This window comes from Prionailurus bengalensis, chromosome X (assembly GCF_016509475.1).
Source record: "Prionailurus bengalensis isolate Pbe53 chromosome X, Fcat_Pben_1.1_paternal_pri, whole genome shotgun sequence".
Lineage (NCBI taxonomy): Eukaryota > Metazoa > Chordata > Mammalia > Carnivora > Felidae > Prionailurus > Prionailurus bengalensis.
Window position 1 is genome coordinate 72,037,699 of NC_057361.1, and position 14,434 is coordinate 72,052,132.

Sequence of the window (14,434 nt, forward strand, 5' to 3'; positions counted from 1 at the left end):
ATGAACCGCATTGTGGACTTCTAAAACTCTTGTCTTTGAGCCCCGTTGCTTGTAAAAACTCATGAAAACCAACCTCTTTCATTTTCTCAATGTCTTTAGGGAAGTATTTTCCTTGTGCAATCCCCTGTGCTCTCCTCTCTCTCTCACCTCTCCCCATGACCAGGGCTCCCTCCTCTCCATAATATCCATAATACTTTTCTCTCCAAAATCACATCTCCACACCTCCTTCCTTCCACGATGTGGCATTTTCTCTCCCTCGGGTTGTGTGTTTTGTTGGTCCTCAGATTGATTTCTTGAGTGTTCATAATGATTTGACATTTATCTAGCTGTGTTTGATGGACGAGGGAAGTCTAAGGTACTCCTACTACTCTGTCATCTTCCCAGATGTGTCTATTTAGTTAAAGCTTTGTGTTTGCAAGTATCAAATCAATACACATTTCCTGAAGACCAAAAGAAATCTTATGAGACAGGAGTTTCTCAAAAAAACTGAAGAGCAGGAATGATACTGAGCCTCAGGGAGGACTGGATCATGAAATTAGGAACTTGTCAGAAACCAATGCTACCTAGGTCCACCTGGCAATTCTGTCTCATCACTGTTTCTTTCTTTGCAAACTGACTTTGCTCCCCTGGCCACATGGTAGAAAATATAGCTGCTCATAGCTAAAGAGATTTTGCATTATGGGTCAGCTACTCAGAAAGTCAAACACTTCATGGGTACCAATTCCAAAATGCATTAGGGGCCTGATTCCACTCGATTGAAGCTACTATGGCCAGAGGAGCAGTGTTATGCAGGAGATGCATGGTCATGTGGTGTTTTGTTTAGGTACAGTAGATATAAGGATGAATAGCAGCATACCTACCCTCAAGTTGTTCACTATCTAGGATACAGGAATAAAATCAGAAAACTTGAAATTCAATGAGATAAGGGCTTTATGAACAGTACTGTGGGGAGCTCAGAGGGAAAAATATCTTTGCCAAATGAGGTTGCCGAAGTGTTAGTAGTTAAAATAACATTAAATTTGGGTTTTAAAGGCAGAATAGAAAGTTTATTAGAGGAAAAAGGGTGTAGTGGTAGCAGAGAGGTGAGGGAATTCCAGAAAAGAAATGATATATGCAATGAGCCAAAGAGTGAAGATCCTGAGGAGTTCATTGTGACTGAAAATTAGAGTGTGAGGAGGAGAGAGAGGTAGAGTGATAGGAGATGAAGGCAAAGGGAAACAATGTTTTTGGGGGATGGTGGTCTCATATGCAATGCTAAAGAAGTCAGATTTTACTTAGTATGTAAAGGTTTTTAAGGAGAGAAGTGACATGATTAGGGCTATTTGTATTTAAGTGAAACTCTGCCACTACTAGGGCAGGTAGATACAGCTCATTATTATGAGAAAGAATATAATCTTATTACTAGTAGATCATAAACATGTTTCAGTGCATGAAGAATTCAGAGGAGAGGAGCAACCCAAATCTAACTATGTGACCTTGGACAAGTCATTTTATCTCTGTGATTCAGTTTCATCATCAAGACCCTAATCTGTAAAATAGAGAATGATAATAGTACTTACATGGTGTTTTGAGATTAAAAGTGTTAATAGTTCCTGGTACATAGTAGGCACTGCAAGTGTTACCCTTCATTTCTTTTCCTACCCTTTGCTGGTCCTCAGAGTCCCAAGCCACACACTCTCACAACCATATTTGGTGCAGGCTAGGGATGTGCCCTCAAGGGCTTCATTTTCACTTAACTTTGGTGTGTTATGCTAAATAACTCCTCACCTTGTGTCAGCATGAGAAGGAATTCATGCAGTGGCTTCTTCCTCAATAGGTAATTGGAATAGAATGGGGAGCCTTGTGTCAAAACCAATGAGAACAATGGGTTGTGGGAATAGAGAGGAGGGAGCCATTATCAGGGAAATATTTCTGAGATAGAAAATATTTCTGAGATAGAACCAAAAAGATTTTGTGTCCAACTGAATATGGGAACTGAGGAGTGAGAAGTTGTGATTTTACATGTATGTAAGCAAGATAAATAGATCTTTTTCTACTACTTTATCAACTTCTTTGATTTTTAAAAACACAATAGTAGATGGTAGCTACACTTGTGGTGAGCATAGGATAGAGATGTTGAATACTTACATTGTATACCTGAAACTAATGTAACGAGTTAACTGTACTTAAAAAATTAAAATAAAAACACTGCACATTTCAATTGACTTTTCATTTGTTCCATTGGTAGCTCTAATTGGAGAAAAACAACTGAAGTGATCTCCACTCAGTAGTAGCCTGAATGGGGGATCTACTGTGCCATTAGCAACAATTGTTAGAACAACAGTTGCTTACAGCTAAACTATATTGTTAATATAGGAAATAAGACTGAAATTTGATATGGATAATTGGGGCATGTTATGTTTTACAATATATGTGTTCAGCTTAGTTTCCCCAAAATATGATTATGTTCAACAGATTCCCATAGAGTAGTGGTCACAAGCCCAAATGTGTATAGGCACCAGAGAGGTTTCACGTTGGAAATTAGTAGCAGTCTCCATGTTGCAACATCTGAAAACATGAGTAAAAAGAAACATTTTAGAGGTTAAAAAGCATTAAAATTTTATCATTGATATTTATCAACAAAGTACAAAATAAAGGTTTTCAGAGTTGCATGAATATCAATTTCCCCACTCCATCTGACTCAATAATGCTATTTTCATTTTCAATTTGAGAGACAGAGGCTGTAAACATGTTTATTTTTTCCAAACTTGCCCTTGTGCCAAAGAGGTTGCTCAGCAAGATTCTTTCTCTCTGACCCTAGAAGCCACTGACCTAAGTTAATAAATTCAAATATGTGATTTTTGTAGCCCATCGTTTCAAAACATTATAAAACAAAATATATAGGATAGGACTGAACATATTAAGGCCTCCTTTTCAGAAACACAATAGTCATGTTGTAAAGTAACATACTATCTATAGGTTATTATTATTACTATTAATCAATGGACTTTTATCTGTTGTTTAAAAAATTTGCTATGAAAAGTTTTAAACACAAAAATACAAAATAGAAACACTCATATAGCATAACCTAGATTTAACCATTGTTAACATTTTATTATATGTATTTGCTTCACCTGCCTTTAAAAAATCTCTAACAGATAATGGTTTTTAAAAAAATTACCATTACGACACCCAGTAGTTAAAATTATCCTTGATATCAACTAACACCCAGGCAATGTTCAATCCCTATGATTGTCTCAAAATGGATTTTTTGTTTTTTTAAAACAAAGGTTTTATTTATTCAAAGCAAGGTCCAAACAAGGTTAGCATGTTGCACTTGGTTGATACATCTCTAAAGTCTCCTTTTTTCTGTAGTGGTTCTCCCTTCATTTTATTTGTGTCAGTTAATTGTTGATAGAATCAGGTTATCTGTCCTGTAGAATTTTATACATTGCATCTCCATGATGTCATTAAATATGCTTCTATCCCCCTAATGTCTATAAATTGGTACTGGAATGCTTCCCAGTTAGCGCTGGGTACTTACTATTACAACACATCAAGAGGCTTATAATATCTTATTTTCTACTTGTACTGTTTTTAAGATTGATCACTAGGTTCAGGTGATGTCTGCATCAAACTATTATCACTAAAGGTTTTAATAATAATAACCATTACCTACGTCCATTACTACATTGAGTTTACAAAATGGTGATTTTTTTCGTAATTCTATCATTCCTCATGTAATTACAAATGGTGATTCTTCTATAACAATTTTCCTTCAACAACTATTTGAATACCCTGAAAATACAGTTTTTACAGGAAAGACATAATAATTGCTTCTTTCTTTTTATTAGTTTCTAGAATAAAAAGGTTGGTGACATAGCAATGAAAGCAACGATAGATGAAAAAGAATAGTATATAATAGATGCTAATATATTAGATACTATTAGAAATGGGAATAGAGAATTAAGAGCTAGTATTTTATCTTTTTAATCTCTACAAACAAATCCTCTGCTAAATTGATAGTCTATTTTTTTTTTTTACCCCACATGAAAATCCTGAATAAAACAACTCACTAATGCTTCTAGATCAGCAAGTGTCCATGCCTAAAGAATATTTCTGTTAGGGGTCAGCTGTATCATTGAGAGGAAAAGGATTTACACATGCAAGTCCCATTAATATTAATAGGAGTTACCAGCATAAATCACATTGCAGTGATAGGTGAAAAGACTCTCCAGCCTACTAGAATTCCAGTTCTAATGATTATCTGTCAAATGGCCCTAGAAGTCATCATAGCCAGGAAGAGCGGACATGGCAACTTGTATGGGAAGGGCATGTCATTGCAGCTCCACAGCTAAACTATATTAATGGAAAGAAAACTTGTCTTCAAAATGTGATGTGGGATGCTAAGTGTTAAACCACTTAACGTATGTTTTAAAAATTCCACCATTAAAGAGGTGAATTCAAACATCAAATCACTTGTTTAAAAAAAAAAGGTGTGAATATTGTATGAGCTCCAAGATGCTTGAAGGATAATATGGCTACTTGTTTAAAAATTAAATTAACCTTATTTTTCTTAAATTTATGAATCATCTCACAGATAAACTGTCAGCTTTGAAAGACTCCTGTTATCTTTTGAATACATTCTATCTAACACGCTTTAGGAAAATACCTGGAGTTGACAGAAAATGTCACTTTGCTTTAATTATTTGATTCAAGAGCAAATCATAGTTCACTGAACGATTTCTGTAAGAAGAACATCAGCAGTCTCTTATCTATTTCAAGTAAGTTGTTAGGGATTCAGCCACCACAGAGAAAAACATTTCATGTTCTCATTCACCAAGTAAATATAAAAAACAATTCATATTCTTATATACTAAGTGAGATGTGAAAACAGTTTGTAGGCAATCAATGTACTATAAAACCTTAGTTCATGCCTCACAGCACTGATTTCAAATAGAATGAGGTCTGATGCTGGCATCTAGAATAATTTGCTAAGTAAATCAACCCATGTATCATTTGATTGCCTTTATCAAGTGCTTAGAAACAAAACCAAGTATACAGCTGGATAATAAATTGCTTAAATAGTAGACTGATACCAAGAAATCAGTTCCAAGACAATCTTTAATTTCTTGGCATACATGCAAAATTTTAATGTTGAAAACTAGGAAACCATGCCTGAAAGGCATCAAAACAGATTTTACTTCCTCTGAAAACTTACTGTTACTGTGTGAAAATTATGAATAATCATATTTATGCTTTTGAAGTGCATATAAGAAAATTACCCAGGAGTAGAGATATATCACTCAATACCAATAGCAGTAAATAACTTACTTGTAAGAAAATTATTTAATTATTGCTTTGAAGGATCAATACTACTTAGCAATCAAATTTCAACAAAATTTTTTGAGATCTTTAGGACTTTAGACAAAGGGCTGCCTTCTTGGGAAGTATAGCTGTGACAGAAGTTAATTATTAGCATGGTCATTATTTTAGATAAAAGGCTGCCAATCTCAGAAACTACCATTCTAGAAGTTAACTATTAACGTGGCCATTTTACTACAGGCAACAAAGTATCACTGGAGATGGGAAAAATTGTAATTCAGTTTTCCTATAGAAAATACCTAAATTTATATATCTATCTACCTATCTACCTACCTACCTACCTATCTGCTTTTCTGGATAGGCATACCAACTAGACAAAGACACAGTAGCAACACAGGGTAATTGGCTTTCATATAGATCACTAAACTGAGTGGTATTATCATGTTTGGTTAAAAAAGCATGCATAACTAAACATTTTAAACATATGAATCAAAATTCTTTGACAATAATGTTCAACATTTTAAATTAGCTACTGAAACTTCTGTATTGCATATAACATGTTAACTTTATTTATATAACTTAAGGCTTATGATTTTACAACAAAACCAAAAAGTTTTTTCTGTTTTAAAACTATACAAAAATTTATTTGCAGTACTTAAGACAGCTGAAAAGAAAGCTCTTAGAATAATTTCTATTACATTCTGAGGCAACAGGAAATATTTAAGATTCTCTATCAAAATGTTTTAAACGGTTGTGTAATATTTTAGTCACCACTAATCATATTTAGGAACTTTTAAATATTTCAATAGTATTTAATAAATAACCTGGAAGAGATTATGCAGATGGCTAATGGATAAAATAGGGTACAATATGGGTTGGGCCATGAGACCACAAAATATCTCCTTGTCTACATATAGATAGCTGCAGTAAAGCTATTGTAATTTTCTAGTTATTATTCTGAGCCTACTCTGATTGTTTACATAAATATGTATGCTGTATTCAAGAGGCCTTAACTCTTAGACTGTAACAAAGTACAGTATTTTAATTGGTGCCATTGTATTCAGACTCAATACTTTTATACAGTGGGACCTTTCATATTGCTGGTATTGAGGGGCAGGGCCAATACCTGGTGCTTCTAAGTATGTATTGTGCATTTAGACCATGGCATAAGTTGGGTTTTGGGAAACATGATTTAAGATATGAATCTATTAACAAAATATATTATAATGTGATTCCACTATCCCTGATTTGTATGATAATATAAAAGGGGAAGAGAGACACAGAAGGGTCCAAAGAGATAGGAGATGGGCTGTACAATGGGCAGAGCAGTTAAGAGCAGCCTGAGAGGCTGGGAAGGTTTTCCTTTCACCTGGATTCCGTTGTATCTACAGGGGATTGGAAAGGTGAGGCAAGGGCTACATTCCTTGGTTCTTTCCATTTCTTAGGAGTCTGTGACCTGAAGAGCTCATAGCCCCACTGCAACTGAAGTAAGAACTACATGATTTCTACTATAGCTATGGCTCTCTGATTGGCAATATAGGCCAGAATGCACAATAAACATTTTATGTATTTAATTATTGAAACAAATTAAGTCTAAACTATTGCTCAAATAAAGCAAATCATCAGAGCTTGGCACCTGGAAAAATTTTAAATTGTCATGGTCACTGTAACTAGGTTTGCTGGCTATGTACAACCCTAACATTTTTATGTTAAGTGTATATTAGGGTTTACCACTTGTCATATTGTATTGAGAGTCTTTAGTGGTTTTAGGTTTACCTACCAGAAAAGGAATATGAATAATTTATACAGTGCTTTCCTTATTAAGATTCAAAACCAAAATTCCATGTTACTATGTTTTATGGCCTATAGACTATAAAATACTAATTTAGGAAATAGTTTTATTTTAAAAGCTTAATGCAATAAAAACACTGTGAACTACTGTGTTGGGGGAGTTGACAGCAAACAATTTGCTGCATGAGATTTTTGATATTCACCTTCAAGTCAAGGGGAAAACAACATTCCCCTCAACCCCCCAAAAATCATTTTAAGGTTTGCACTACATTTATCTTCAAAATCATCCTCCTAAGGTAGGAAGAGTGTTACTATTTCTATCTTACATATGGAGAAAGTGAGCCCTATTTTTAGACAAAATAAACAATTTGTCTAATCTCATCAGTAGTATAGCTAGGACTAAACTGGGTCCATATACAATTAGGTTCTAATTACTTGACTAGACAGAATTTCCACATACTGATGAGCATATCCAAATCTTTCCTTCCATTCCTTCAGTCCTATAAGCTTTCCTAGTGTGCAAATGATTCACATACAAATAGCACTACTAACATTAAAAAATGTTGAGTACATGGACTCATGATTTGTTTGTAAAAATGTATACCTTAATATTGGCGTTTTCAATAATTCTCAAGATAGAAAACAAGCCAAACCTCTATTCCGAACATAGGCTCCTGCCTAGATCAGGATATTTTAGCTCTCCTCAATTACATTTACATGTGCTTTTATCATTGGTGCCATCATGCTTATATCCATAAAGAAAATAGAATTAAAATAATCACAGGAAATACATGACTGGATTCTGAAGATGTGGATTTCAATCAAAGATCCAAAGTGATAAGCAAAAGCTTTCCTAATACCACAGAATTATTAACAATGCATAGGATCACGTTCATATCCACAGCTATATTCCTGGGAATCAATCCATTTATATTCATCTGCTAATTCCACAGGTGTATTATCTTAAAGTAGGCAAGCCAATGTGGTTTACAAGTATTTTGTGCTCTTGCAATGTCCTCTTTCAGGAAAATCCCCTTTTGGATTTCTATGCCCTGTTCTCTTGGTAATAATGTATGTCAACTGGCTGCTGTTTTCTAACATTTTTCAAACATTTCTTCCATGAAGAAGACTCTGAGGCCAGGAGGAATTTTCAAAGTGTGTGTATAGTTTGGTGTATACCCATTATTGAGAGGACAGCTGTGGCTTTCCCAGACTTCTGCTTTCCTTGGGAGTCTCTGAGTTCACTTCTGGTATGAAACTAGATTCTGAAGCCTCTGATTGTAAACTGTCCCCATCAATGACAATGTCTTCAGGATTTGGTGGGGGTGGACAGAAGTCTTCGTTGGGGCAGATTTGCTGGAAAAGTGTTTCAGCCTGGACAGGGAAGAAAGGACATGACAGTTTTTGGTCATCAGCTTAAAATGTATATGACTTGCTGAAATTATTTTAAAAATGAAGGTATCACCCTTGAAAATTACTTTGTTACAAAACATTATCAAGTATACACTATTTTTTAAAGATCCACTGTCAGAATTTCATGACTTTTCTCCAATTCTATGCAAGCATTCAGGACCACCCTTCACGTATTATCAGTACTTGACCAGATTATCAAGTGTTCATCCCCCCAGCCAAAATTCCAAAGGGAACCAGTTCCCATCACCAAACTTGCTTGCACCTCACAAATATCCAACAATGTGCTTCAGTGGATCCATCCCTCCCAGGGGCCTGCCTCCCTCCCAGTGCTGCAGGGCCCCTCCAACAGGAGACCACCACAGGCAAAGTGAGCTAACCTACCCCTCCTTCCCCTGTGCACCTTGCAGATCCACCCCGGCTAATATGCCAGATCCCATCAAAGCAGCACCACAAGCCTGGCAGTGTGCAAGTAGCCCAGACAGGGGCCACACCATTCCACAGTGAGTCCTGCTCCTGGGAGAGGGGAAGATAAGGTACACACCAGTCTGACTGTGGCCCCAGTGGTGGGCTGGGGACAGACATCATGTATGACTGTGGCCTCGCCCACCAACACAAGTTACTCTGGACTGCACAGGGGAAGTTCCCTGCAGTTTGGAGCCACCTCAGAGACTACCCAAAATGACAAAGCGGAAGAATACTCCTCAAAAGAAACTCCAGGAAGTAGCAACAGCTAATGAATAGATCAAAAACGATTTAAGCAATACAACGGAGCAAGAACTTAGAATAATAGTCATAAAATTAATGGCTGGGCTTGAAAAAAGCATAGAGGACAGCAGAGAATCTATTGCTACAGAGATCAAGGGACTAAGAAATAGTCATAAGGAGCTAAAAAATGCTATTAAGTGAGGTGCAAAATAAAATGGAGGTGACCACAGCACGGATTGAAGAGGCAGAGGAGAGAATAGGTGAATTAGAAGATAAAACTATGGACAAAGAGGAAGCTGAGAAAGAGAGAAAAAAAAATCCAGGAGTATGAGGGGAGAATTAGAGAACTAAGTGATGTAATCAAGCGCAACAATATCCATATAATAGGAATTCCAGAAGAGGAAGAGAGAGAGAAAGGGGCTGAAGGTGTACTTGAACAAATCAGAGCTGAGAACTTCCCTTATCTGGGGAAGGAAAAAGACATTGAAATCCAAGAGGCACAGAGAACTCCCTTCAGACATAACTTGAATCGATCTTCTGAGTGACATATCATAATTAAACTGGCAAAATACAAGGATAAAGAGAAAATTCTGAAAGCAGCTAGGGAGAAACACGCTCTAACTTACAAAAGTAAACCCATAAGAGTAGTGGCAGATCTATCTACTGAAACTTGGCAGGCCAGAAAGGAATGTCAGGAAACCTTCAATGTGACGAACAGAAAAAAATATGCAGCCAAGAACCCTTTCCAGCAAGTCTGTCATTCAGAATATAAGGAGAGATAAAGGTCTTCCCAAACAAACAAAAGCCGAAGGAATTCATCACCATTAAACCAGCCCCACAAGGGATCCTAAGGGGGATTCTGTGAGTTAAATGTTGCAAGGACCACAAAGTACCAGAGACATCACTACAAGCATGAAAGCTACAGACATCACAATGACTCTAAACCCATATCTTTCAGTAATAACACTGAATATAAATGGACTAAATGCTCCAAACAAAAGACATAGGGTATCAGAATGGAAAAAAAACAAAAAACAAAAACAAGACCCATCTATTTGCTGTCTACAAGAGACTCATTTTAGACCTGAGGACACCTTCAGATTGAAAGTCAGGGGATGGAGAACTATCTATCATGCTACTGGAAGTCAAAAGAAAGCTGGAGCAGCCATATTTATATCAGACAAACTAGACTTTAAATTAAAGGCTGCAACAAGAGATGAAGAAAGGCATTACAAAATAATTACAGGGTCTATCCATCAGAAAGAGCTAAAAATTATGAATGTCTAGGCGCCGAATATAGGAGCCCCCAAATATATAAAATAATTACGAACATAAGCAACGTTATTGATAAGACTGTGGTAATTGCAGGGGACTTTAATACCCCACTTGCAGCAATGGATAGATCATCTAGACACAGGGTCAATAAAGAAACAAGGGCCCTGAATGATACACTGGATCAGATGGACTTGACAGATATATTTAGAACTCTGCATCTCAAAGCAACAGAATATACTTTCTTCTCGAGTACATATTGGAACGTTCTCCAAGATAGATCACATACTGGGTCACAAAACAGCCCTTCATAAGTATACAAGAATTGAGATCATACCGTGCACACTTTCAGACCACAATGCTATGAAACTTGAAATCAACCACAGGAAAAAGTCTGGAAAACCTCCAAAAGCATGGAGGTTAAAGAACACCCTACTAAAGAAGGAATGGGTCAACCAGGCAATTAGAGAAGATATTAAAAAAATACATGCAAAAAAATGAAAATGAAAATACAACAATCCAAAAGCTTTGGGATGCAGTGAAGGCAGTCCTGAGAGGAAAATACATTGCAATCCAGGCCTATCTCAAGAAACAAGAAAAATCCCAAATACAAAATCTAACAGCACACCTAAAGGAAATAGAAGCAGAACAGCAAAGACACACCAAACCCAGCAAAAGAAGAGAAATAATGTAGAGCAGATCAATGAAACCAAGAGTTGTTTTTTTGAAAAAATAAACAAAATTGATAAACCTCTAGGCAGGCTTCACAAAAAGAAAAGGGAGATGACCCAAATGGATAAAATGATGAATGAAAATGGAATTATGACAACCAATCCCACAGAAATACAAGCAATTATCAGGAAATACTAGGAAAAATTATATGCCAACAAACTGGACAACCTGGAAGAAATGGACAAATTCCTAGGCACCCACAAACTTCCAAAACTCAAGCAGGAAGAAATACAAAACTTGAACAGACCCATAACCAGCGAAGAAATTGAATCAGTTATCGAAAATCTCCCAACAAATAAGACTCCAGGATCAGATGGCTTCCCAGGGGAATTCTACCAGACATTTAAAGCAGAGATAATACCTATCCTTCAGAAGCTGTTCCAAACAACAGAAAGGGAAGAAAAACTTCCAGACTCATTCTATGAAGCCAGCATTACTTTGATTCCTAAACCAGACAGAGACCCAGCAAAAAAAATCAGACCTACAGGCCAATATCCCTGATGAATATGGATGCAAAAATTCTCAATAAGATACTAGTATATAGAATGCAACAGCATATAAAAAGAATTAATCACCATGAACAATGGGATTCATTCCTGGGCTGCAGGGATGGTTCAAAATTCACAAATCAATCAATGTGATACATCACAATAAAATAAAATAACCATATGATCCTGTCAATTGATGCAGAAAAAGCATTTGACAAAATTCAGCATCCTTTCTTAATAAAATCCCTCAAGAAAGTCGGGATAGAAGGAACATACTTAAACATCATAAAAGCCATTTATGAAAAGCCCACAGCTAATATCGTACTCAATGGGTAGAAACTGAGAGCTTTCACCCTGAGATCAGGAACACGACAGGGATGTCCACTCTCACCGCTGTTGTTTAACATAGTGTTGGAAGTTCTAGCATCAGCAATCGCACAACAAAAGTAAATCAAAGCCATCAAAATTGGCAAAGGTGAAGTCAAGTTTTCACTTTTTGCAGATGACATGATATTTTACATGGAAAACCCGACAGACTGCACCAAAAGTCTGCTAGAACTGATACATGAATTCAGCAAAGTCGTAGGATACAAAATCAATGTACAGAAATCAGTTGCATTACACTAATAATGAAGCAACAGAAAGACAAATAAAGAAACTGATCCCATTCACAATTACACCAAGAAGCATAAAATACCTAGGAATAAACCTAACCAAAGTTGTAAAAGGTCTGTATGCTGAAAACTATAGAAAGTTTATAAAGGAAATTGAAGAAGATATAAAGAAATGGAGAGACTTTCCCTGCTCATGGATTGGAAGAATAAATATTGTGAAAATGTCAATACTACCCAAAGTTATCTACACATTCAGTGCAATCCCAATCAAAATTGCACCAGCATTCTTCTTGAAGCTAGAATAAGCAATCCTAAAATTTGTATGGAACCACAAAAGACCCCGAATAGCCAAAGTAATATTGAAGAAGAAGACCAAAGCTGGAGACATCACAATCCCAGACTTTAGCCTCTACTACAAAGCTGTAATAATCAAGGCAGAATGGTATTGTCACAAAAACAGACACATTGGCCAATGGAATAGAGACTCCCAAATTGGGCCCACAAAAATATGGCCAACAAATCTTTCACAAAGCAGGAAAGAATATCCACTGGAAAAAAGACAGTCTCTTCAACAATTGGTGCTGGGAGAACTGGACAGCAACATGCAGAAGGATGAAACTAGACCATTTTCTTACACCATTCACAAAAATAAACTCAAAATGGATGAAGCACCTGAATGTGAGACAGGAAACCATCAAAACCCTAGAGAATAAAGAAGGAAAAAACCTCTCTGACCTCAGCTGCAGCAATTTCTTACTTGACACATCCCCAAAGCAAGGGAATTCAGAGCAAAAATGAACTCTTGGGACCTCATGAAGATAAAAAGCTTCTGCACTGCAAAGGAAACAATCAACAAAACTAAAAGGCAACCAACAGAATGGGAAAAGATATTTGCAAATGACATATCAGACAAAGGGCTAGTATCCAAAATCTATAAAGAACTCACCAAACTCCACACCTGAAAAACAAATAATCCAGTGAAGAAATGGGCAGAAAACATGAATAGACACTTCTCTAAAGAAGACATCCGGATGGCCAACAGGCACATGAAAAGATGCTCAATGTCCATTACTCCTCATCAAGGAAATACAAATCAAAACCAGAATCAGATACCACCTCACGCCAGTCAGAGTGGCTAAAATGAACAAATCAGGAGACTATAGATGCTGGAGAGGATGTGGAGAAACAGGAACCCTCTTACACTGTTGGTGGGAATGCAAACTGGTGCAGCCACTCTGGAAAACAGTGTGGAGGTTCCTCAAAAAATTAAAAATAGATGTACCCTATGGCCCAGCAATAGCACTTTTGGAATTTACCCAAGGGATACAGGAGTGCTGATGCATAGGGGCACTTGTACCCCAATGTTTATAGCAGCTCTTTCAACAATAGCCAAACTATGGAAAGAGCCTAAATGTCCATCAACTGATGAATGGATAAAGAAATTGTGGTTTATATACACAATGGAATACTACTTGGCAATGAGAAAGCATGAAATATGGCCTTTTGTAGCAACGTGGATGGAACTGGAGAGTGTGATGCTAACTGAAATAAGCCATACAGAGAAAGACAGATACCATATGGTTTCACTCTTATGTGGATCCTGAGAAACTTAACAGAAGACCATGGGGGAGGGGATGGAAAAAAAAAAGGCTAGAGAGGGAGGGAGCCAAACCATAAGAGACTCTTAAAAAGTCAGAATAAACTGAGGGTTGATGGGGGGTGGGAGGGAGGGGAGGGTGGGTAGTGGGCATTGAGGAGGGCACCTGTTGGGATGAGTACTCGGTGTTGTATGGAAACCAATATGACCATAAATTTCAAAAAAATTTAAAAAAAATTTAAAAAATTTAAAAAAGATTATCAAGTGTTAGATAGCTGAGAATTTAAGGACATTCATTCTTCATGTCAGTACAAATTCAATTTCCCTTAATATTCTTTATGTAATTTCCCAATAAAGCCTATTTTTGATAGCTGTACAAATTTAGCATATAATTTTAATGAATCACTTTTAAAATCAAGAAAAATCTTCATTATTTGCTCAAGTATTTGCTTTTCTGGAATAATTGACCTTCCCCCGGGCTTTAAGGAGTATAACACAGTGTTCAAGATCATGGTCTC

General features: G+C 36.6%; 1 protein-coding gene across 1 annotated transcript in view; it reads right to left on the reverse strand.

The window, feature by feature from the left end:
* Positions 1-4,657: 4,657 nt before the first annotated feature.
* CHM (CHM Rab escort protein) overlaps positions 4,658-14,434 on the reverse strand; it is a 260,707-nt gene continuing 250,930 nt past the window's right edge. Inside the window, exon 15 of the mRNA XM_043570858.1 lies at positions 4,658-8,469. Coding sequence (XP_043426793.1) covers positions 8,278-8,469 — 192 coding nt within the window. The 3' untranslated portion in view covers positions 4,658-8,277. The remainder of the gene's footprint in view (positions 8,470-14,434) is intronic.